At 30.7% G+C, this 27895-nt stretch overlaps 1 protein-coding gene and 1 long non-coding RNA gene across 2 annotated transcripts; one reads left to right on the top strand and one right to left on the bottom strand.

Moving 5' to 3' along the window:
• Window positions 1–1218: 1218 nt before the first annotated feature.
• On the top strand, window positions 1219–26609 carry LOC117605674 (organic cation transporter protein). The gene is made up of 10 exons (XM_034327269.2): window positions 1219–1660; window positions 10840–10939; window positions 21136–21458; window positions 22493–22596; window positions 22688–22842; window positions 23024–23334; window positions 23969–24281; window positions 24620–24801; window positions 25662–25798; window positions 25872–26609. The coding sequence occupies exons 2-10, from the start codon at window positions 10912–10914 to the stop codon at window positions 25927–25929; spliced, it is 1611 nt and encodes a 536-aa protein (XP_034183160.2). The 5' UTR covers window positions 1219–1660; window positions 10840–10911; the 3' UTR covers window positions 25930–26609.
• LOC117605676 (uncharacterized) lies at window positions 17751–21075 on the bottom strand. Its single transcript, XR_004581774.2, has 4 exons — window positions 20793–21075; window positions 18860–19059; window positions 17918–18756; window positions 17751–17831 (listed from the first exon to the last, which is right to left on the bottom strand). It is a non-coding gene; the product is annotated as an uncharacterized LOC117605676 (long non-coding RNA).
• Window positions 26610–27895: the final 1286 nt, after the last annotated feature.

Genomic DNA, 27895 nt, shown 5'->3' with positions numbered 1-27895 from the left:
TGCTTTCATGATAACTTATATAAAAGATTTTCATACAGTTACCTTACAACTTATAAGATTATCATGAACGCTGTGAAACAATATCTGCAAACGACATTAAACAAAAGGAAGGTACTAGAACTCGTCGGTGCATCGTTCTTATTTCTACAATTTATACATATGTTATTATCGGCTATGCCTATAATTCCGTTTATAGAATATAGTGGAATCCCTAATCGACTTGTCTCTTCGATTAACGATTCGTTGTCAACAAACTTGCCGCAATCAAGGCATTTGCGTATCATTGCATACGATCAAATTATTATACACGTTACGGTGTGTTATATTATATATGACGAGTTATTATACTACTGTCGTTAGCGAGTATACACGTGGTTTTAGGAATAGTAGCTTAATTGGGGTTAATAAAAGTACATCTGCATCGCAATGATGCTTACGTTTGAAACAACTGTACAATAGTAGTATAGTACTTAATACTTTATAAAAAAGTAGTATAGTACTTGAGTACAAAACAGATTAGTTCAAAAGATATCTTTGGGAGAGATAGAAAGAACCCAGGGACTACAAAATTTTGTTCGAATTTTGTAGTTTTCTATACACCAGTTGAAGCGTTTTTTAATTCACTACAAAAAATTACTAAGGTACTTGGCTTGAAAATTCATCCGTTCAAAGATATCTTAAGGGAAGAGAGGAAGAGCCTACAGATCTCTCCCTAAGATTTCTTTTAAACTAATCAATTCTTGGCCCAACTATTTTAATACTTTCTTATAGAGAATAAAAAAATGCATCGAATTACGTCGAATGAAGTTCAAAATACAAAAAACATTTTTAAAATGAAATTGCATGTTTTTGTTAGATACAGTATAAAGTATGTGGGGGAATAGACGGACATTTTATCATTATTTAAAATGTTAATGAAAACTAAGAAACAATAAATATTTATACTGCTGATAAAGTGTTTCTTGATTATGAATTCCAACTGAAACCTGAATAAACTCTCGATGAAGATTAAACGTATGAGGAATACACAGTTTGTCAATAGATATTGACAGCATTGGCAGTGTATACGTTAATCGTTTAATGCTTACTTTATGACGTTTAATTGAATGAAAAACGTGTAACAGATCGTAGAAAATGACCATCGTTACCTGACGTCTCGTCCCTTGTCTTATTGGGGGGCGACTGAACGCCAAGCGAGTACCGTGCGCAGTTGTTCAGTCCCGAAGTGGAGTCACGCGAGTGATCGAGTCAGTTTCGCACGAACAACACGCGCGAGTAAAACGCTTCCCTTCTGCTTTAGTTGATCGTCGCAGCTCGTGCACGACGCATGGTCGACGTAGTGTCAAACATACTGCATCGTACCTAAAATTTAAATAATCCAAGAAATCATTAGCTACAAATCGCATCCAATTGACTCCAACTTTTCTTCTTTTCCACCTTTTTTTTTTATTTTATCGAAGACGATCATTTAATTACACAATTTCCTAAAGACTGGATAAGAGAGATAAATTCTTGAATGAAAGTTTAATTTTTATTTTGAAATATAAGAGCGTCTTAGATTGGCGAGATTGATGCTCCAAATTTGAGGGGAAAAGGGACGGGAAATCGAACGATCGAGAGAGAATCTCCAGAAACATCTGTCCGTCACACTGCAGCTGAGGTGAGGAATAAATTCTTGATAATAAATGAAAATTATTTTGTTTTAACAGTGTCTGCTCGTAACGTGGATTTTGTATTGAAAATAAAATGTAGTGTTTTTTAGTGAAAATATAGCATTTCATTTATCATTGTGCACGTTACAAAATGGACTTTTGTAAATAAAAGCAGCACATTGTATGGTATTCTGTCGTAGAGTGCATGAATTGTGTGTACAAGTGCATTAAGACTGCATATTTGCGATAACAGATAACCCGTGAATTGCATCAAATATTTTTTTTAACTCGTCTTGAATTAACTATGATTTAAAGTTGGTTTGTGATGGACAATAAAGTTGCTTTGAAATATTTCTGGTCCATCGGAAATGTACGTACGAAAAGGGCAAAAGTTATCGAGCATGATATTTTTAAATAATTGAGCAATTATTTATTATTGGTTCGTAGATACATGGCGCTGAGATAAATCATATGTATTAATAAGATAAGAGTGACAGTAATTCACTTGATATCTCCCGATTAACATTGTCACGTTTCACACGTGCCATATGATGTTCAACGTTTTTTAGATCGGCTTGATCCATAACTGGTATTGTGGCCAATTCATCATGTAAATAGTGTAATGGGGCCCATAGAATTCCATTGAAATATTTAAAAATTTGCTTTTAGCAATGTTTATTTGTCTGTACAGTAATGGTTAGGTTACATTTAAAGAAAAAGAAAAACTACTATTAAGGATTCATACTAATGGAAAATTCATTTTAATTGCAATTATTTAACAATTCATATAATTTATAGACATTTAAATAATCTTAAATTTATAAAACCAATGTCGTACAATTTTCAAAAGCTTATGAAAACTCGATAATATTATTTTGACAATATCTGCTGCATTGTAAATTTGTTCAACCTACTTCATTCATAGAAGGTTGAAGTTTATCCCTTCATGTTAATGCAACAAATATTGGTGTTAGAATCGAGTTACTCGCAGATGTTGCCTCTAAAAATATGCTTTGATAAGCGATGATTTCCTTCAATGCACTTGTTAATCCAAATTCACGCTCTCATTTCTCTATCAAAATCTATTTGTGTCTTAATATTATCTCTAGAATTATATAATCTACAAATTAAGACAAATCCGAGTTTAATGCAAGGTCGCGATTGAATGAGCATCCTGTTCGGAAAATCTGATTAAACATCAAGAATTTTAATGAAGCATTAGTTTATCACCTAGAAAACGAGATATATTTTATAATATTTATTAATAAGTATTAAATATTTTAAGACGTTGATTATTAGGGGGGATCACCGATGGTCCATGCTTCAAATTTAAAAAAAAGAAGAAAGGAACAGACAAATTTTGAATAACACTGCTATTATATTAAAAGTATACGAATTGCTTAAATTTGAAAATAGACTGTTTATGTCTTTAATAATTAGCGTTTTCACTGCAATCGTCAACGTGTTAACAACATAATTATTTCACATCTTGGCCGGAAGTGAGAAATAATTCTTCTGACTATCGTATAGAGAAACTCTTCCTCACATAAACGAAGAACTTCAGAGTTCGTTTTACGATCAACTAATATTCAGATCAATCGTAATTGCTGTTAGGCTGCTACTTCCGTTTTCTAACGAACGAGGCACAATGCCCCGACCTAACTGTGAGATATCTTTGTTCGTCGCTTTATTTTAAAACCGTTAAGAAAATGGTAAGCTCTTAGCTTTAAAGCTTTTGAGTTTAAAAAGCTGCAAGTTTAATACTCTGATACGATAAATAAAGATAATTAGAAATTAGAGTTTAATTTAATCCCACTGTGTCGTTAGTCGACTTATCGCGATTAACGCAAACGAAAGAAAGAAGACAAATTAATCTTAAAGATTATCAGAAAAGATAAACTTTTTTGATAAGATTATTCAGAAAAATTCTCTTTTATGGCTTGCACGATCCCGTATTTTTCTCGTCAATTTTGTATCGTTAGAAAAGTTTATATTTTATAGTTCCTCTTTTGTGTCGCGTGGAAAATTGGCAGAATGTCAGTTATTGTATAAAAAATCAAGGTTTCGTTTCTAGCATCAGAAACGCGTGTGAGAATACGTGGGTGTTCAGATGCTTTTTGTACCAACACGTGTGTAGCATGATTCATGCAACAGTTTTCCGGCGATTTTGGATTTACGAAGAGGCGTTCCGCGGATAATCTAACGTTATACGATCACTCAAAACGCGTATTCTTGCTGCAATTGCAAATGCCCGCGTGGAACGTGTCCAAACGACGAAAAATTTATTAAATATCAAGAAACATGTTTCCGCTTTGTTTATTGCCTGGCATGTGTTGCAGTGAAAGGGATATTAATTTTGTTTTATTCTTGCCGCTTTTCAATTAATTTTTATTATAATTTGTACCAACAAGTTTGAACGTTATGTATGTATAGCTGATTATTAATGGATAAATATGGCATCGAAAATTATATTGTATTATAATACATTAGTGGCTAGTGTCGTGCATTTATGACTTTAATATATTATTTTTTATTTTTGTATATTCAGTTTTAGAATTTAATCATTCCCAAAATCTAACACGTTGATGGACAAATACTTTTTTCTTTTTTCTATCCAAAATAAAGATTTTACATCTTCAGATTCTGTACACCGCAACATTTTTCAATGAAAGTATAATTTTACATAATAGAATGAATACTAAATGGAGTAAAGAATAGTAATGAAAAACTGCACGTATTCTGCTGTAATTGCTGCAATGTCCCAATCTTATAATGCACGAGACGATGCAGCATGTGCGTGCACGTTTAAATAATTCTTTTTAGCACAAGTCTGAGGCTTAGTGTCTTAACATAACAACGGGCCAACAAATATGCGCAGTTGATCCGATCACAGCAACTGTAGCCAAATGCAACTGTGGACGAAGTTCAATGCCATACAGACTTTCTCGAGTAAAACGAGAAAGATTGCTCTCGTTTCTCATCGTTTCCATTCAAACTTGAATTACCTTCAAATAATTATTTGGTATATCAAACTAACCCGAATGGCACTGACTGTAATATAAATATATAAACCAGAACCGATATAATTAGCTTTTTATGAAGGACAGTTGAGACAATGGAGAAAATAGTTGATTTTCGTTTGGAATGATTCTTTCTTGTTTCCTCTTCAGCGATCTGAATGAAAAAGTTTTGTTTCCATCATCGTTGTTATCTTGGTTTTACCTTAAAAAAAATCACGATAACATAAAAGGATTAAATGCAATAAAAATAGTTAGGTTTAGACAGAGAGCATTAGTTAATTTATGAACAGCTTCAATTCAACTGCATATCAACTACAGATTTGTAATTTCTATGTTCTGCATTGAATTTAAAAAAAAGAAATTAAATTAAAAAATGAAATAATTAATTTCATCGCGTCATAAAAGCAGGCTTTGAGCTATTATATGACCTTCTTTTATTAGTTCAATTAAAAAGTAATTAAAAAGATATTGAAAATACAAAAATCTTTCTGGAATGTCCCATTAGATGAACTAATTTAAGTTTAACACAATTGATATAAAATAACATAAATCATAAGGACATTATATTTCAAAATTATATGAAAATGATTCGTATTAAGATATCTGACGATGTATCGATGATATAACACTTGTAGAAAATTTATCTATTCGTAATGTAATCAATAGAACACGGTAAGTACGCTTTTAATACATCGTCGGCACTTTTGTTTTTATCACTGTCTCTCATTCTCGACTTACACATGCTGATATTTATTCCGTTGCACACGTGGCACAAGATGTGTGCGATGCTTCAACAATTTGCACGGAAATAGCAACGAACCAATAAAAACTCCTTACGTTGAACAAGCTTTACGTTTCAGAAATTGAATTTCGCGTTTTCCGTAATAAAACATCATATACAGATATTGAACGGAAAAATAGAAAATAATACACACTATATTTTAATAAGTATACTATTAAATTCTATTGTGGTAGATGCACACTAAAGTTTATCGAATTAAAACTTAATATTAAAATTAAATATTGAATTGAATATGATGATTAAATGTGTTTCTAATGACTTAATACACTATTTAAAATAGTTTTATCTAAAATGTAAAGTTTTTTAAATAGATTACCCATTTCGTTATAACGTCTGTCGTTTAATATTCAGGTAATCAAGCCTTAAAATTTGATGAATAAATTGTTCATTATTCATTTTAAAACTGTCAAGAAAATATCCTGTTGTGCCTTAAAGTTAATCAGTATCTAAATTGGTAGTGATTGTATGTATTTGTTGTCGGCAATAATTGATTTCCAATGCAGTGTAAGTAAGTTATGTATAACAGCCAATGAACAAAAAACAAGAACGAACCAGCCGAAAGGTTAAGAATTTTGAGAATACTGTTTCCTGCTACTCCATCAATATTCATGCGTATACAGACACAAGTCATATCCGGTTCGTACAAGTCATACAAGTTTGTGGCTTATGTTGATTAAAATGTACGATATATAAACATATTAACAAGTTAAGGTTCATCAATAAATAATTAGTAGGTACAAGCGACTGTTTTCACAGATGTAACTTCTTCATTGTCAAAACATGACTAATTCATCTATGCAGGTAAATAGGCTCTCTACAATGTGAAAATAATAAAAATTTTGGAACTTCGTTCAGAAATGGAATAGAGGAAAAATGTAGTAAACAATACATGATAAATGAATTTGGTTATCATTCCGAGCACGCTAATAACAAAGCTTCTTATCTCAAGTACACTCTGTTGAAGTAACTTCCGTTTCGTAACCGGTTTAAAAATGTGCTCTCAATGAGCTTGTTCGAGCCACTCAGAAGTTAATACTGATCTATAAAACTGTTTTTCAAATTACTGATAAGTTTAACTTTTCATTTTGTGAAGTTGTGACTATTTTGATCTTGCTATAAAAACGATTGCAATTTCTTAGTTTCTCAATACTTTAATTACCATATATTTTGTAGAATCTTTGATTCTTGCAATTTTAACAAAACAGTACTAATAGAATCATATTTGAAAATGTTAATTTATGTACGCTGCACAATTTGCGTTATAATTAGTATTTGCTGAATTAAATAAAAATGAAAAAATAAATGAAATATGAATGTCTATAGAGATTAATCACCTGTTTTAGTAGGAACGAGGTTATTTAGTCAATTACAAATAATTTTAAATGTCACAAAAATTATATACTTGATGCGTGGAAATGCCTGAAAGGACTTTTTATGACTTTATTAAGCAATAATCAGTTTTCCTCAGTACTTGGAAATTCCTATGGCTATTTTCCTTACATTCTGAATACATGTAGATTCTCGTTTTTACTGAGAATTTCTGTTGAGAAATACTGGGAGCGATTAACTGGTGATCTCAAGTCGAAGAATTATGGTGTTTGTGTAGATTGAAACATTTTCTAATACATTACAGTATCGACGACAGGTTTCATAGTATTTTTCAAATAAGTAGCTGATTACGTATCTTAAGTAGACCAGTAACCCACTTAAAAAGTTCATAGAAGCTCTCGCGTTCTGTTAATAAATTAATGTTACTAATGGATTTACAGAGATAATACGATTAATTGTAAACAATGTTTTAGTCGACTGACGTGATCGTAACTCTGTTATTTCAGAATGTATTTTGTCTGCGCCATGTTTAAAACATAAACACATTGTGAGAATAACAATGTACATCAAAACAATATGTAGCAATATTTTGACGGTTACGTATTTATGGAATCAATGTATCTTGTAATTATGTACCGAAAAAGAGTTATATACTGAGAAAATTATATTTAAAAGTTTTGATAACTTATGCCCCAAAATGAACAATTATCAAATTGAAATCAATGCATTCAGAGGGTACAGGAAACTTGCCTTTGGGGGGATGAATTACATATGTAAAAGTATGTTTTTTAATTTTTCTCTAGTAGTAGCCTAATTATTTTTATATTATAAAACAAAGCAGAACAACTAGGAAAAAGAAAAGGAATATAAAAATTATTAAAATTTGATAAAATTAAAAATCTACTTACGCCAGTAAGAAATGGATAAAAGAATTAAAAAATAACATATCAAAGTTAAAATTAAGAAAAAATATTTGAAATATGGAAATCTCGAAACATGTTATTACTTACGTAGACGTAGACGTCTGATGTAAGCAATAAGATATTGACGTAGTTATCAATCGCGGTAAGCGTGTATAACATCAAATTAAAAAAAAATAAAGAAATGAAAATCAACAAATGGAATGTGTTAGATCTCGTATACTTCGCACTCTGTTATCTACAATTGCATCACATCCTTTGATGTATTCCTTTGGTATATTTGCATATCAAAACATTTAGTAACGCGATAAATCTAAGGGACCTTATGTTTTTGAACAATAAGATAAATCATTGTACAACTATGGTAGTTGTGCAGAGGACTGATTAATGTTGCAATATCTTATAAACAACGGTTCAAGGTAAATCTTTCAGCTATAAATACCTTAGGAGGGTATTTGTTCAATAAATAAGACAATTCTTGTTAACAATATTAACTTCATCGTAATTAGTATTAAATATCCAGTAAGTTTCAACAAAGATTATACTGAAATTAATATTTTGTGGAAATTTAATACCATTTTGTGAACTGGAATCCTGTGTTTCTTACACGAGAAGGTTTGTAAGTGGTATAACCACATATAAATAGCATTTGCATCACTGTACTACTCGCCATCAAATTAGGCTTCCCTAGGGAAAATGGCGATATAGGGGAAGCAGGAATTCTCAAAATGTTATAAAACTTAGTATATAATTAAGAAATATAAATAACAAATAAACATCAATTCAAGTTTTCGCGCATGAACGTTTACGCGCAAGTGATAGAGCCAGACTGGTATGTATAGGGGTTCTTTCCCTACGTTGCCACTTTCCCCGGGGATACCTATAGGAGAAATCATCATTTTTCCTGGGGAACTCTGAGTTGATCACTAGTGTACTTACTTTCAAAAGGAACATGGTCTTCTTTGAGCTATGTATTCCAGTTTTATAATATTTTATTTTAATTATAATCAAAACAGAAAAGAAAGACTTGCTTCAGTTGCATGGATCACCCTCTATAGATGAAACTAGCTTAATTGATTTGTTTTTTAACAGTTGGATTTATTCTATTTTTAAGAATAAAAAAATTTCTAATTAGGGGGATATGAATACTTAAGAGGGTCAAAATTAGATTACTAGAAATAATAAATTATATAGTCTGTGTTGACTAGATTTTTGAAAAAATAATTTGCAAAAGAATAATAGCAGCTGCAAATTGAGATATCAATTTTTAACTTGGAGATTACCAAATTTTCTTAGATCATATTTAACTTTCACGATCAATTATCCGTCGTAAAATAATAGCAACCATGGGCAGTAGCTCATACGATTCTCAAATTGAATGAAGTACTACATCAGCATTCATCGTGGTATTAAAACCATCAGCAAGCATGCTTGATCATGGCGCTATGCCAGTGAGTTGACCCTACAACACACAAACACTTGCAATTAGCTTGACTGTCGATTAATCGCACGTTGGTTCTTCTGGAAGGAATCGGCATTACTTCGTCTCGAAAAAATCGCAAATTATCGGCTGTGATCGCACATACATGCCACTTGCAGGATTCCTAGTGGCACCTAATCGTGTAATTAGCATCCTCGTGCATGGTATATAATAACAATCAGCTCCGGTAATAAGCGTCGTAACGTTCCCGAACGATCATGGATATTTGCGATTTTCTTTGCTCACCGTACTGGCTACTTTAACAGTTTTTCCTTTTGCTTTCCCTTTCTCTCTGTCACTCACGGGTCAATAACATTCTGTCCTTCTAACGAGACTTGCATTGTCCTGATTCTTGCCTCTGAAAACAGGCATACGGTGGACACATCGGCCATCTGTAATCGATGTTTCTGCAGTTTGGTAATCCTGCAACGTTCGATTACGTTCGCTCGAAGATTCATGGGCGTTTAACGAGGTAGCATTTGCATTACGAAACGTTTAACTGGCTCTTGGTGGGCGAGGTTGAAACTCGAGTGTTTGGAAATTCGTGGACGAGGCTTTATTGCTTTTTTATTGCAGCCGATTATCAAATTTGATGTTTGGGACGAAATATAAAGGAAAAAGGAAGGAGTCGAAGTAATAGTTGCGTTGGAAAATGACGGGGTAGTTAACTGGTTGAGAACTTAATTCGGGTTAACTCAGATTTGATGTAATATGGAATTTCCTTTATCTCCAGTTAACTCAGACCAACTGTACTGGTTTAATTTATCTGATAACGTCGATATTTAGACGATTTTGGGCTTTTCTTTTGTAAACATGTGGAACTGTGTTTTTGGGAATATTTTAACAATATTTATAAAAGAATTTCGACCTTATGTAATCAAGATTTATTTATTTAACCTTTGTAAATATTTGTAGTGGATTTAGTGTAAGTTGGAGATTTTAATCTTATTGAAAATTAAATTTATTGAAGTTGATAATAAGGTGGGTGAGAGTAAAGTTGGTAGTAGTAGGTTGAAATTCAGAAATTTATAGCTTCTCTTTGAAAAAGATAAATTATTTTAATCTATATTTAAATAAATTACACTCCATTAAACTCATTTTTGTAAATAATGCTTTTAACATTGGCGTAACTTGAATCTCCTTCTGGGGTGGGAAAGCCCACGTTGGCCTCTACCCAGTTGAGGCATAGATTTTCTACATTCAAACGCATAGATTTCATTACAATCGATTTACATAGAGTTACAGGATGTCTAGAAATCGAAAAAAAGTGACTAATTAACGTTTCTTTGATTGAACTGATAGAAGATAATTAGCTTTTTGCACGGATGGAGGACGATTGCTTGCAAAGTTATTAGCAATAAACTTCGCGTTTATAATTTTTTTCTCCTCGTGTCTTTTATAGTTATAGAGATTTTATTGCTAATCGTTAAGCCAGTTTCCTTCCTTTATGTAAAACTAAAAATTTTTTAAATAAATAAATTTACGTATTTTATCTATAATTAATGCTATCATTATCGGACTGAAACTTGCCTATAAAATTCTACAAAGTATAAAATTGAAACAAAGTTATTGATCATATTGAGCGGTAATTAAATTTCTTTGAACAGATAAAAATTCATGAATTTCCATGTTACAGATAACACATTAAAGAAAATAAAACGTGCACGTATCGCAAAGAAACAAAATAGCTGCACAACCAGACAGTGATATGAAGAATACGCAAACCAACAGTTATGGTATGTCAATCTATTCTCTATTTAATATTAATTCAATTTCATGAGAATTTGAATGTTTTCATACATCATATAATCATTAAACCACTTTAAGCGAACTATAGGCAAAGAGTAATCAAATCACTAGGAAATTAAATGCAATTAAATATAATTAAATACAATGATCTGTTATAAATAAATTCATCAACAGCATATAAAATAAAAGGATATTTACAGCGAGGGTTAATTTTCTCATCTACTTTCATGTCGGACAAGATATAAAACTTAAAGTAGGTTGCTTTTGCAATTCCATCAGTTCAGCTTCAGGGACTGTTTGTCCTCGGTCACAAAATTTATTCGCGTGAAAGACAATGCCCTCGAATCATGATGCATTTCTCGCATGAGAATAAACGATCTCTTCGGTTGCACTGCAACGAATCAGCGTTAAATCGAGGGAAGCGTTTGATCTAGAAAGACTGGTAATATGCGTGGATCGTTCGAGTCTCCCAAGAAGGTAGACGAAGTTGCACGCATGGGAATGAAGGCTACTTTTCCACTGTCTCGAGGTTACCGTACCATTTTACGGTTCACATGAACCCGTCGATCGGTTTTTTGTTTGAAACTGGTTTCCTCGTCATTTGCTATACTTAAACGTAATAAAGGATCAAACGGTACGAACTCATTACCAAAGAATCTTGTTCCAATTTTTTTTCCGAGAACCAATTTTGGAGTTAAAAATATTACTCAGTGGTGATTGAAGAAAAACGAGTCTGAAAATTTATATACTGAATTTACAATTTTGTGAATTTCTTAAATTCAATAAAAATTCATTTACAGTATTATTGCAAAAATCTCACTTCAGGTATCTTATTGTTGATAAACATTTTGTCCTTGTATTGTGATTACTATTGTTTCATTATTTAACAAAATGCATATAAATGAACGGTTTCCACTAATTTTATCAATATAGCAGAAGATATCAATCGTAATCATGCATTTATAATCATAATATCGGTGGCGCTCTTGAGAGACTCTCCTTCTAATAATCATTACTCATATATGTATAATGTGTAAACGCATAGAATCTTATTAATTCTCTGGATTAGCAATTTTAATGAAAATTCATTTTCCCTTTGTGTTTCCCAGTGTTATGAATGAGTTCCGCCGCTTTTCCGTCTGATAATAATTAGACGTATAGCTTTCAAGATATGTATGATAAGTGATTTCGGGAAAACCAACAGGAAAAATAATAGTATTTTTCTTCTTTAAATTCTAATTTGTTTCAGCTATTTACATGGAAACGTTATTGCATAGTTGATTTGATAGCTCCTCGAATTTCATTTCAATTTACGTAGGTTATATTTGCACGGATAACAATCCACGTGGGTGTTGTCTATGTCATGTAATGTTTTAATTACTGGTAAGTTGATTCATACCCGTAAACGGCATCGGAGTAATTGAAGTCAAGTAGAAGAATGAAAACGATTGTATCTCTTTGATTCTTTCTTTTTCTTACATAAGAAATCTATGATTAATGCTTTGAACTTCGAAATCTCTGTTAAATTAAATAAAGGATCTAAGGTAAATGAAAGAGACTCTCTCAAGAACGCTATTACTGATATTACACTCAAGAACGCTATTGAATGATGTTACTGACAACAGGTTTACTCTTTTATTAATTCAAATATGAATTGCTCAGTCTTATTAAGTTAGTAGAATATTACCATCGTTGTATTTTATTACTTAATGTAATACGGTTTGTTCTTTGTTTTTTTTTTTTTAATTTTATATCTCTTTGAAGCACGGAACTTTAGTAAATGAAAAAGCCCATATTCTACAGAAATTTTATTTTCATAAAATTTAACAAAGTAAGTAAAGTAATTTTAATTTTACAGGGTAGTATAAAAAATATCCTACTATAAATATTATGGTATTAAGAAAGGTGGAATACTTTTAGTCCTAACGTGTTTCAAAGAGTTATATAAAATGATTGCAAGGAAGTAAAGTGACCCCTATATCTTTTGGTCCACTGTATTTACAGTCAAATTGTTTGCAACTGTAATGGATAGGCATATGCCATTTTCAGTTATATCTTGCCTGTACGTTTGACATCGTAAAACAAGTGTTACGAGAATTGTGTAACAACGGTAAATGAAACTATATTAGAACCGCAATTGCGTGTTTAATGAAATGAATATCTTGAGGGATCACAGAAGTGCCTTGTTTGTAACCATTTGTCCCTGCCATTACTTCCTTGTTATTAAGACAAGCAGAGTGCTCGAGAAAGGTTTGATTCATTTTAAACGTTATAAATCAATTTATAGGCAACTAACTATGTTCTTAACAAAGAGTATATTAAAAATTGACTAATTGTCTAATTTTTAGTCAATTTTAATCTATTTTGCTGTTTTTAAGAACGTTTGATGTTGAAAGTATTGTTATTTTAGTTTCTAAAACTGTATTTGTGAATCAGTCACTCTTATTTATGCATGTACCATTATAATATAAGATTACACGAGAAAACGGTGTTTTAGATGATACATTTTAATTATCGAACTCCATGATTCATTCGTTGGGGAACTTTGCTCAATTTGACCCGAACAAAGTTCGAAGAAGGAAAGTTCAACCGGTTCAATTTACACAGCAGACAGACGAATATTAAATGCAAGTTCACGTTGGCGTTAAGTATACTGATATCAAACGATTTCGTAACAAAAATGTTCTTTGTTTAACATAATAGCTAGTGAAACATTTCATAAATATGGTGTATACGTATATGTTATACTGTGAAGTTTCAACAAATGAAGCAATCTTTCTTATAAACAAAATAAAATTTAATTATTAGGATACGATAAACGTATTAATTATTATTTATAATAAGATGATATTACAATATAATGTTGTAATAAGAAGATATGAAATGAAATTTATAAGTGTGAGTTTATCGTCAAGTAATGATTCTCAATATAATGAATCCTTTGTTACATCTTATCATCAACTTCAAAGTATTCCTTATCACGTTCAGTTGTTTCTTTCCCGGTATGTATGAAAGTCTAATTTTGATTCATCGATGGTTACATAAACGATGGATTTTTTGAGCAAAGTAATAAATGAAGGGAGAATATGAAACATGCTGAGTGCTATACATAATAATTATTTAATAGAAATATGATTTACATACAAATGTAAGTTTATACAGAAATTAAAAATTGAAATTTGAAGTATTGGTATATAAACTTCAAAAATATAAAAAGGGATTTAATTGGTTTAATAGATTAGATAGAAAATCTTATTACGATTTCGATTCTGATATATCAAAATTAATAATTAATTGATTTGGATAGTACTGGCTTTGATTTTCGCATACCGATTAAATATGGATTTATACGTTTCTGTGATAGAATCACTTCTCTTTGAAGTAGCCTTCACTAATATCAATATAATTATATAAATAAATATATAAGTACACTTTTATTCTTCATTACAAATTTATTTTAGTAAATTGGTCGAATTTTTTTAAAAGTTGTTCAATTACCATTTCAGTACGTATCACTAAGCATGTTTCAATGTTATCTACAACCTTCGTTGTAACGAAAACTTTGATCTTCGTTTAAAAAATGGAAGATGACCTTCTTATTTCGAAAAACACAGATGATAAAAGAAATGACCTTCTTATAAACCCTTCAACTAAAAAAGTTATCGAAATGATTCCAGTTATGTGCTTCACCCAATACAATCACTTTGGTATCTCAACAGAAATAAACATATATTCTGAAAAAAGCCCTCTAACTCTTAACTGCCAAGGTCTAGAAGGTAGACTCTATTCTGATACTTTTTTTTATAACCAGTATTTCTTAATATAATTTCAAAACGCTACTAAAAAAAGGCTTTCGGGTGATTAACTATAACTTCTACAATTATGAATATTTTTGAATAAAAAAATTGAAAATTATGTAAATTTTGTCGAAGGTATATATCTGAACTCTTTTCGATCCTTTCAAGACTGAAACCATGAAGTATCACCGACAATTCTTGCAATTCTTTCGTTTTATCAGTTCCGTTCGGTATGAAGTCGAGTAATTATAACCGGTTTTTTTGATCAAAACCGCATCTCGTTTTTGCACGAAGCGGTTGACATGCAAACACATGTAAGAAAGTGTATCGAAGTACATTTGTGCCCGATAAGAGGGTGCCCTATCGACCAATCGTATTACTCTTTCCGGCGCACACCCTCTTCTTGAGCAATAACATGTCGACGTATAACGTCGACAACGGTGTTCGTCACTGAGCAATGACGATTGCAAATGAACGGTAATTGATCCGGAGTCAACAGTTTAATTAAGAGTACTGTAGTTTTTTTTCTTTCGACCGTTATCTCATTAACGGCTACCAGAGCTAATCATTCGTTTTCAATGCCGATTCAAGTGAATTGTAAGTGAATCTTAAACGATTGAAGAGTAACGAACTGTTGTGTGTTTTTTTTAAACTTTACAAAGTAAGACAAATTAGAATGAAAAGTTATTTAATTAGAAAGCTGGGCACCGTGCATAATAATAGAGTATCCTATAATTCCTCATCCTTTCATGACTGTACATTGTACACTTTCCAGGTAATTTTCATTTATCGTGTTTAAAAAAATTATTATTTCTTTCTACCAATGATAAATTAAGAATTTGCTTCTCTTATTATCGTTGAATCTTTTCTAAATTAAGTACTGAAATAGTGAACAGAATAAATGGATAATTAACGTCAAGTAATTATATAAATATAAACAATTTATGATCGCGTAGTGTCATACCTGGCATTTTCATACTAATGGATTTTGCACTTAGTAAGTCGTTAATTGCAGATGTTAACAGTTACTGTCTAATTTTCATTTAAAAAGCTCGAAACGAATAATATGTTATCCACTGATTTACTTCACCAAAGATAAGCGACGACATTACTTATAAGATGACCTTGTATAATTCAAAGGGATGATTGACAAATTTATAACATTATTTTTGCAATCACTTGCTACCAAAAATTTTAATTTATGATGCGATAAATTTCTTATTTATCAGTAAAGTTTATTTAAGAAAAACTCTATTAACAGGAGATTCGAAAACGTTTATGCAATCTGAAAAGGTGCTCCCTTACCGGTTTATTAATTTTTATATTAATAAATGATTTTAATTCCATCTTAATATTTTACATCAGTGGTTTTCAACTAATAGTACACAGATAATTTGTGTAATTTACACTATAATAACATTAACGTTGCTTCACATAATTTTAAAATTGCTTCATAATTGCTTCATACGATTGTACAGTACCAGCCATGACATGCTTCTTCGGTTTCACGCGATCCTCACTCTTCCCGCAGGTCGTCCTTTGGTCGGGCTTCCGCTCTACCCTATACGTATCTGCAGGGAGAATGACGATGAAGCTGGGACAGCCTCGTATATATAGGAATGTGGCCTCCCGCCACTTGCGTATGAACGTTTACGCGGGAGAATTCGAATTCATATTTCTTAATTATATATTAAATGTTATAACATTTAATAATTGAAAATTGTTATTTTTTTCTAAATCACTTTTAATATGAATATCGTCAAAATTACTGTTTGAAGATTTTCTGCTTCCCTATAAAAGAAGTATATGACAGCAATGTAATAATTCTTCGCTGAAATTGGAATTCTTGAATTTTAGTTTCGGTGATAAGTATTTATGAAAAGGTTCACAGAAAACAGTATACAGTGACTAAACATCTAAATTTTTTAAAATACAAAAAACGCACATACTAATTTTCTTATTTTTATTCTGAGTTAGTGTTATCAATTTATATAAGAAGAAATCATAATACACGTATTTTGCTGTCGTAATATTATTAAAATTTTCCTTTAGCTTGCAAATCGTTCCCTGTTTACACGGCATCAAATCGAATGCGTAGGAGTAATCTATTTTAAAAATATAAAAATAATTAGAATAAATAAATTGTTGTCTGGAGAACCGGTTGTTCTCGCGTGCAATATATTTAACAAACGACAAAAATTAGCTTTCTAATTGTACGAGCCACGACTAAAAGTAGAGCGAATCAATAAATACAAATTTTTCCGAGATACTAATCTACATGTTTCCAAGGATAGCGCTGTCGCTTTCATTTTACTCTATTAATATGCTTATTCTTGTTTCCTGCCATTCAAACATGAGTTAACAAAATTGGCAATTACATTATTGTACTGATATATTATATTAGTATAATATATTTTGTTATTACTTTTAAGATATGCATTTTTCTATGTAATAGCTATATTACTAATAATTTGTTGATCATTTCAATGCAGAAGTGCGCAGTTCAATTAATCTTACGTCTCTGAAGACGTGGACAAGATGCGTACGAATATATTAAACATCAGGTTTACGTAATTCATTAACTCATCTTGATCGCAAATCAAACAAAGCATTGGATTCATGTAGCCGCCTTTGATAGTGCACGTGAACGTTTGAGTGACTTATTAACTACGTGAATGCAATTGTCAATATGTTACATGATATTAAATTGCAACATCCCCATTATCAAACGCACGATGCAGTCGTTCAAAAAATATTTGATAAGACACTAATCGTATAATAGTTACTGTTAATCTAAATTCTATAGGTACTATAAAGCACAATTTTATAATTAGTTTCATTGTTACACCAGCTGATCAATTAATATTTCTAATGAACATTGCAACAACTGGTGTTGGATGTACACTTACTACTAAATAAATGAACGAAGGATGAAAAATAAATGAGCAAATATAATCATTTTTTTGTTTCTACAAAAGTTAATATTTATTTCAACAAAAACCCTTCGATCATTTTCGTAATTTAAAATAAAAAATTTGATATCCATCATTTTTATGAATTTGGTTGCTCCGGTGTCAAATATCTGAAAAATTATAAAAATTAAGTAAACGTTTTTAACCTTTCACTTTTTGTTTAAAAAAAATAAAAAAATGGTATTAAATTACATACATATAATACCTCTAATTATCTATAAGAATGATTGAAAATTCAGAAAATAAACTGAAAAAACCTTGATATTGGTAACAAGTATAATGATCTGTTTGCAAAATACGAAGCTTAATATCATTATTCTGGATAAGTAAATGATTTATTTTGTTTTGTCTAAGACTTAACAAGTTTACCAATTTCTTACAATGAAGGAAATATATTACTGCATATTATCTTGTATCGTGTTTAAAAGGTAAACGACCATGATTACAACTGCATTTGCTTATATACAGTAACCATTTTTCGGTTCCTTATATCGTCTACGTCAAAGCAATAAATCAATGATACAAGTGGTATGATTTTAAAACAAATGCAAACATGATACTTTTTGAATTCCAAGAAATGCTGAAATATAAACGTATACCGACATGAAAGAAAGATGAAAAAATGAAATATAACGGAACATCCATTAAGAAAGCTTACAGAATAATACTTTAAGATTTTAACGAGCTTTAGAACGTTGGCAGATCATGTTTGAACGTAAATGGTAAATATCTATTTTAATAGATATTTAACACGTTAATTACTATAATAAAAATGATCGCGTATAATATATGTTATAATTACAATGATATATCATACCATTGCTTCATTTTCTTAATTTAGCTTTTCATTTGTTATCTTATAATATTTGACACTGTTAATAAATCTAAAAGACCTGACCCACCACCGAAAAGAATCCTAGTTACGCCAATGGTTGCAAGGATGATTCCAAGACCCTCAAACATTTTTTGCATAAAACACATAATTAAATTCTACATTATTTTTTACTTATGCTCTCCACCTTTTGTCATAGTTTTCTGTAATTATTAAATTATTATAGTAATAATTAATGCTGCCTTGAATAATTATCAAGTAAATATATGAAACAATTCATATCTTTAGAATATAAATAATAATTACATGAATATTTCATTAGAGAATCATACATGTTTTGCAATGAAAATGTTATTCATTTAAAACAATGGGGAATATGATTGTATTCTTCTGTAATCTTTTTTTATTTATCGTGTTATTGAGAAGTTCCTGCAAATCTTTTTCTTCGCGATACAAGGATGTCTGGACAGCGGGTCGTTGGATATCAAACAATTCCGAACAATAAACTAGAAGCATATCACGAATGAATTAATAATTTAGCAATGCAATTCATTCATTGCTCTCGAGAAAAGGTCAGATTCATTAAAATGACAATTAATCGCGATCTTCCACTTTGTTAATTGCTGAATCGAGTTAGCCTTCGCAATCATTGTTACATTAGATGTGTGTTTTCTATCGATGAGTCTTTATTTGTGTTTACCATGTTTAATAACGTTTGACCGCAGCATTTTCATTGCGTTCAATTATCTTTGGCACTTGTTTAAGTAATTCAATAGTTCTAGGCTTACGATTGCTGACGTATTAGTGGTAAAAATTAACCTTTCGATTCGTTAATTGATACACGTTTTAATTGATTCACAGATTTGAAGTCAATTTTTAAAAATTTTACGAAATATTGTTGAATGTTAAATTACAAAAATAATTAAAAAATCATTTTGCACTTGAAGATTTTTGACCGTTGAAGATGAGGATTATTAATTTTATTTCAAATGCGATTTAAATTTGTATTCTAAAAATCAAGAAATAAATCTTTGTGACTTCCTGTTTAAGATCGAAATGCATGAGCATCGATTATTGCAAATTGAATCAGCATGTCTAGTGTTTTATAAAAATATTGTTATGTCTAACATGGTAAGAAGGCTATAGACAATCTACAATGCTAAGTAGAGATATTTCCATTCGGACGCGTGAATCCGTGTTTGAAAATACAGTCGCACGTGAACGTACGTAATTATGTACATGCCTGAGTAATCGTATTTATGCAAGTTTCTTAACATGGAAAGGTCAGGCAAACAGAAATTATTCCGCTGTAAGACGGTTTTTAAGTTACAAAAAGCGTCAAGAAAGAAAAAATTGTTTCTTGTTTCTATAAAAATGACACGTAACAGTATTTTCAGTGTTATTATCATTGTATTAATACAGAAGGTTTTTAATTTGCATATGAATGTTATAGAGCTGTTACAAAGACAACTATGTATCTCTTAGCGTTTATACTTTTTCGACAACGATCTGAAAATTATTTAGGATACTAAATTATTACAATTTAAGATTTGATCAAGCTTGTTTGTACTTTTATCAATTTATTTTAATTAATATAGTACTGTCAATTGACAATAGCAAATAATTTGAAATGATATCTCATATAAATTTAATATTCAGAAAACGAATTATTAACCTAATGTATGGTTTAAAATTCAAATTTAATATTAGATATTTTGCACGCTTATTTTTTAAATTCTTTATTATTTCTTTAGATATTTCTTCTCCGATTCATGAATTTGAATACACGGTTGCCAATGCACCGTTGTGTAATACGTTTTAGAGGTATGGTTCACGATTAGACCCAGCTCTGCTATTCGAGGGTTAAATCAATTTTCAATCATATTCACTACCAGTAGACTTATCGTATGCTGCTGTTATTTAATTTGAGCTTTATAGTTAAACTTATTTTCTAATTCTTTGACCGTAATCACTAAATAGGACTTACAGTAAAAAATGAGCTAAACACAATACTTAGAGTACGGATACACTCGCAATCAAATCAGACTTCTTCAGGAAAAATTATAATATTAACGATATTAATATTAGAAGTATTAAAAAAATTAATATTATTATTAAATATTGTAAAATTTAATACATAACTAAATTAATAATAATAACTAAATATCAATTCAAATTTATCGTGTAAATGTTTACACGCAAGTAATAGGACCATATACATACAGGGCCCCCTTCTTACATTGTCATTTTCCCCGAGGACGCCTATGGGGAAGGGTGAGAAACCTGGACATCACCATTTTTCCTGGGGAAGTCTGATTTGATCACGAGTGTACCTTGATTATTAAACAATCCACAACACTTTGATTATTACACGGTATCTATTCACAACACATAGTAATATATACTAGATAATATAAAATAAAATAAAATAAAATATTCAGAGGATACAAAGTGCATAGAGTTTGCAAAAGAAAATAATACCTTTCAGCGTATTCTTAAAAAAGAAAGAATATACTTGAAAAAATATCCGCAGTCAGCTGATTATTATCACAGAGATTAAAAATCTTTTCTTCCTTTTTTAGCGGAAGTGAATGGCAAGCACGTGTCGAATGGCAAAGAAGAGGTTGTCGACAATGGCGAAGAGGTCGATGCCGTGCAAGAAGCGATTGGGAATCTTGGCAGATGGCAAATTTACGTCTGTCTGGCAATCTCTTTGGTCAAATTCCCGATCGCTTGGCACCAGCTCGCCATCGTCTTCATGGCGCCACATCAAGACTACAACTGTATCTCACCAGCTCGTTCAGAGACATCTGATCAGTGCACAGTCAATGTCAATGGAACATTGGCAGAGTGTACAGAATGGGAGTACGACAGAAGCATGTTCACGGAGACCATCATATCCCAGGTAAGTTTCGAAACTTTTCGCGTTTTTCAAATTTCTCTTTGCTCGTGAATCGAGCTGAAGCGTCGATAATCGATGCTTTAAATTCCAGCGGCGGACTTGCAATTAAATAAATTGTTTTTAAAATGATTTTTTACTTAATACTTTATATTAATAAAAAAAAAAGTACGAGTAGTGCGTGCTACGTTTACGTTTTTTCTCGTAATGGAAAGATAACGAATGAAACGATGAGTCGGATGTTAAACGAATAATGAAACCGATTTAGACGTTTAACGAAGCGTGTCGTTGGGGTAAGTGGAAATGTTCGGTCAGTATGTTTTATTAGTGATTGTAGTTTAGTATTTGTTGGCGCACTTTGACCCACGGAATTGTATTGTAATGCGTAACGTATGATGTAAATGATTGATGTGAACGAAAGTTTCTCTCTGTCTCAATGGAGTTATTTGTAGAGGGTGTTGCTCATTATTAGTGTAAATTGTATATGCAACCTTGTAAAATTCATTAAAAGAAACGAAGAAGGCTTGATAAATGTACGTCTGTAATTTAATAGTTTGTAGAATATATAGTTGTAGACAAGAATTTAATGTAAATATTTGCATTACTCACATGACTGGCCAATTAATAAGAAATTTCTAAATAATTATCAAAGCCAAACAAGTTCTTATTGTATTCGAAATACAAATAATTTTCAATATTATTTCTATTTCATTTGAACTTCATAATTAATTGTAATTGTTAAATCACAGTTCAGTATTTTAAAATAGCAAATATAAATATTTAAAATAAAAGAAAAATATTTGTTACCAAACAATCAGTAACACAGTGAGAAGTTAAACATCTACATCATAATATTCTTAATTACAAGTAGATGCATGATTATAGTATTAAAATGATTATTTTTAAGTTAACAACAAAATATTCTTAAGATCTTTTTAATGTTGTAATATAATAGTATTTACTTAAATTATTTAGTATTGCAATAATTCGTTTATTTTATTTGTACAAACTGTTTTATGATTGTGATTATATTATTTCAGTGGAACTTAGTATGCAGTCGAACTCATTACGCCAATATCCAGCAATCTATCTTAATGTTCGGCGTACTGTTGGGCAATATTATATTTGGCAATTTAGCAGATAGGTACAAACAATATTTCTCTTCATTTTCTCATAAATTTTCTGTGTTTCAAATAATATTAGACATAATTAAATTTTACGGATTGTTACATCAGGTATGGTAGAAAGATGCCTTTGATGGTATCCGTAGTTCTTCAATTGGTTTCCGGTATTGGGTGCGCTGTCGTGCCTTGGTTTCCAGCACTCTTGTTAATGAAATTACTTAGCGCTTTGGCTACTGGGGGCACAATGGTTACTAGTTACGTTATTTGTAAGTAACTGTAGTGTTTATTATTGTATAATTAATTTTCTATATAATTATTAAAAATAGGTGAAATTGCTACCAAGTGAGTAATTTCAAAATTTTAATTTATCAGAATAAGAAATACTTTTCCAGTTAATTAGATTTCTCTGAAATTTGTGTTTAATAATTTTTTCAAATATTTTTTTAGGTATGGAGATTGTTGGTACAAAATGGCGAGCAGCTATCACAGTACTTTACCAAATTCCATTTAGCTTAGGCCATATGTCCTTGGCTGGACTCGCATTTCTCTTCCGTCATTGGCAACATCTTCAAATGGCCATCACTCTTCCTTCCATTATCCTTCTGAGTTATTGGTGGATCGTACCCGAATCACCAAGATGGTTGCTCGCATTTGGAAAACAACGTGCCGCCTGCAAAATCCTGCAAAAAGCGGCGAATATTAACAAAATAAAAAATAAAGACATTCCAGAGCTTGTGAGACAGCACTGTCTGCATCAGGTAAAATCAACTTAAATCAGCTTAATTGTTAAGCCATTTCGAAATTTTTAATAAGTCATTTCCTCATTATAAATTTCAATATAGATCCTACACTTTAATACAGAATATTTAAGTCTGCAATATCCGAGAAATCTCACTGATAAGTTCCTTAGGTTGTACTATTGTTTTATTTAAGACATTCTGGTTATAGCTTGATCTTGTTGTGTATTTGTAAAGAAAAATATCTTTGATGACAAGTTTTCTTTCAATGAGTTATTATTGGTTCTGTCTGAGAACTTTTTAGATACAGAGGATGAATCATTTTGATGCAGATTGTATCATTTCATTCAATATAAAATTATTTCGAATAAATTAAATTTTTCATTAATGATAATCGTTTTGAAATTCAATATTGATTGGTAGTTAAAATACAAATTAATAAAAATTATAATCTTTTCTTTTTCCAGTCAAGTTCTAAACAAACATATTGCACACATTATTATGATAGGAAATTTTGTAATTACCTGCTTAATTAAATAAAAATTACTTAATCTGGGAATTATTTATAATCATTACATAATTTCTTTGTAATGAATTAAACTTTTCAAAATTAAAATTTGATATATTTATCGTCATTGAATAATTTTTTCCATAGAACTCGAAAAGATCGGGTTTAGATCACAAAGCATCCTTCCTGGATCTATTCCGTACACCCAACATGAGGAGAAAATCGTTGTCCATCTTTTTCAACTGGATTGTTTGCGGCATGGGACTGTTTGGAATGTCGCAGTACATTGGACAAGTCGGTGGAAATATTTTCATCAATTTCACCGTTTCCGGTGCAATCCAGATACCCGGCAACTTCGTTGCTTGGTGGGCAATGAATAGACTTGGTCGCAGGATCACTTTGATCTGTAGCCATACGATCACTGGTGTCGCTGCTCTTTTACTCATCGTAGTTTCAAACGGTGGGTATATATTTGGTTTCCGTATTTTTGTTAATTGTTAATGAAAATTTAGTAACACGTTAAACATTATGGGAATCACTGGTGGCCAGCATCATGAACTCAATATTGGATGCAAGAACCAGATAGCTCTATTTTCTTTACAAAATTAATATTTCATTATAAGTTTAAGAAATAAATTTTGAAATAGTTTTTTTTATTTTCTGTAAAATTAGCCTAGTTTTTGCATCTAACCTTTAATGAATTTTAAATTCATGATACATTTAATTGATTGGAATAGATAAATATATAGTATAATATGAATTTCAAAAAGTTAAATAAATTATTTCACTTGTTTGCAGATCTCGCGTGGCTTCGATTAATTCTAGTCTGTACCGGCATCGTTGGTATGTCGGTTTCTTTCACCACCGTTTATCTATTTTCTGGTGAACTATTCCCAACGGTGATTAGAAATATAGGAGTTGGCACTAGCAGTATGTGTGCCAGAATAGGCTCAATCTCGGCACCTTTTGTAGTGTCTTTGGTAAGTTAGAAAATAACAAGATTATATTGTTAATTATTTTATTGTAGTCATAAAGGTAGACACAATGGTAAATTTGTTTGAATAAGATTAATGCAGTTAATCTTCTAGATTATTACACGTGCGATGGATTTTTTATTTCACTTATATTTCTATTAAAATTTTTATAAAATAAATGCTTCTAAAAAAATGTACTTTCCTTGAAAAAAAATTAATTATTTTTAATATTTTCTTTGCATTATATCAAAGAAAAGCTATAGTTTTTCTATTAAGCAGAAAATGAAAATAAAATAAAAAAATTAAAATAGAACGGATTATTATGAGAAATAAAAAATATTAAAATGAAAGGGGTTATTGGAAGAAAATTACGTACTAGTAAAACTCGTTTTATCATTTCTCACGTAAGTCTATACGTAATCGACACAGTTCTGTTATTTCTGCGATAACGAGGATATCGTTGTTACGTTCTAACAACGGTTTATTTTACCGTATTCGTTAAGTACATATTGTACAATAAAAGTAATCTGCTTAAATATGTGAAAACATCGTTTTCGGCACTACGTCAAAAAATTCTTTGGTCCAATAAAATTCTCGTAACATGTTTAATCGCTCAAAAGTTCAAGTATAATTGTTGAATCGCATTATATCATGAAAACAGGTACCATTACGCAATAAACAAATAATAAAATCATTTCTGTTACTTTTTAATAATTGAGCTTTTAATTTTATAATTATTTCAGAAGGTAAATAAATATGGAAAATAAATATACAATTGATTAAAAATTATTCTCTACTTATTAGTTTACACGTTAATTAGAACTTTAATATTATTGTTGGATAAATTATTGAACATTTCCGTACAGGATCTCATTCAAAGTTGGCTACCACCGGCTTGTTTCGGGGTTTTACCTCTTATTGGTGCTGCTCTTTGCTTCTTCCTTCCGGAAACCGTAGGTTGCACGCTTCCGGAGACACTGGAAGACGGTGAAAACTTCGGAAAGTCAGTACAACTCACCAAATTTTAGTATCCACAGTCTAATATAAAAAATCATAACATAATTTTCTGCCCTCAGGAAACCTCAGAAGATCAAGAAATATCGGAAGGACATCGAAGCAGAGGCGGCACTTTGAACAAAGACTGCAATAATTATTAAAGAAAAAGAAATTATCTAGAGGTATGAAAATAATAAAAATAATAAAAAGCTAGAGGACACTACAATGAAAAAGTATCGACATTTCTATAGAATAAATTAGGTGTACATATAAACAATACTGCGATCATTCCGCGTTCTTATTTATTACATTAATACATTCACGACTTTAATTGTATCGAGGAATCGCTGTTTCTTTTCGCACGCGTTCAAACATATCGGATTCGTGTTTTAATGTCCACTCGTGCCCCCTAAACTTAATCAGTATGGCTTGTTGTAAGAATATTTTTGATATTGTCGCAGCGTTGGATTAAAAAGCGATCCGGGGGGAGGCCTATAGTTACGGATCTCACTTTACAGGGGGCCTCGTTATAAGCTTTCCATTTATTATGTCCTAAAATATTGAATGGATCTTTCTTTACTAAATTTAATTTTATTTAAAATAAATTTTAATTTTTTAACCTTTACTAATTAAAAGGCCCCTCGAAGGTTTGATAGCCCCAGGCCCCAAAGATATTATTCCGGTCTGTGTTAACGATTTCAAAGAGCTGAAACAGTGTTACTTACTGTCGAATGTAACAATTACGAGAGAACCGTGCCTTGTACCATTTATATGCGAATGTATCAAAGAAAAATAGATCTTTTATTTTATAAAATGGATATGTTATTCTTCAATATCCATTCCTAGTGCCTGTCAAATGTAAATAGAAGAATTTTTAGTCGATAATTTATTTTGATCACAGGCATGCTTGAATTGTGGATAAACGTAAGGGTGTTAACCAATAATAATCAAGAAAGAAAATATTTGAAAATATTTGTATAATTCTTTCCGTTATTATGAAATTAGAAATAAATTCTAGAAAGTCATTCCTATCTATGTACATATATTTTATTTGTATGTAATGATTTTGAAAAAAACAATTTGTAGAAACTCTTTCTAACTGTCTTTTTATAAGTGTATAGAATCAACTTAGAAATATTTTCAAATTTCTTTGAACTATGTATAGGATGCTTTTTTAGTAGGTTTATAAAAAGAAGATATTTATAGGAAATTGTTTAATTAATTGAGCAACCTTGATTTTATTGTTGCCCAAACAATAGGAAATTCATACCAGTTCTTGGTATTATATTAATCTCTGTAAATAGAGCTGTAAAGATCTTGCAATATGATACCACGAATATGATACCATGAATTACTAATGAGTCTTTAATCAACAATCTGTTTATAACACTTCTAAGTAGAGGACAACTGAAGGAATAAACTAATGACAGCACGCTGTGTTGCTTGTGTTGTTTTTACGGCTACATGCAAGATACTCTTATTATTATATTGTATATATCTAACTATGACTTTATATTCTATCATAGTATATATACTAGTGCACAAATTTAAACTTATACACACGTCAAACGTTTATTTTCTAATGTACAATATTAAATATCTACGATCTAATAAATGCGTTTATTATTCTGTTGATGAGTTGCATTGTTTTTATCAGTAAGGCAAAAACCACTGATAAAATCCGATCATGTTCATAAATCGTTCGAGATAGGAATAAAAGAAGTCTGTTGTTCGTTTAAAGAAGTATTAGCGTCGTTGAAGGTCAAATTTGTAATTATAAGGAGAATAAAATTGTTTCAAAAATAATTGTTTGTGGAAATAGCTTGCAGTCAAATACATTTTCCTAGAAGTAGCGCAGTTTCAAATAGCTTCTAATTTACTATCACATTCTAATCAAGTTTTGAACATAGAAAGTTTCTGTTTCGAGAATAATCACTTTTTATTTTGAGATCTTAGGACGAGTAGATTGATGCTAAATGAAAGACTGCTTTTTGTACTATTTTGTAAAAACCAGAGAAACTTAGAAAACGGAGGATTTTGAATAGTGGAAGACTCGGAGCCTTTGAATGTTTCAAAAACTCTCAATCTACCGTAGTTATTTTGA

This window comes from Osmia lignaria, chromosome 14 (assembly GCF_051020975.1).
Source record: "Osmia lignaria lignaria isolate PbOS001 chromosome 14, iyOsmLign1, whole genome shotgun sequence".
Lineage (NCBI taxonomy): Eukaryota > Metazoa > Arthropoda > Insecta > Hymenoptera > Megachilidae > Osmia > Osmia lignaria.
Note: the sequence above shows the minus strand (reverse complement) of the source record. Positions and strands in the feature narration are given on the sequence as shown.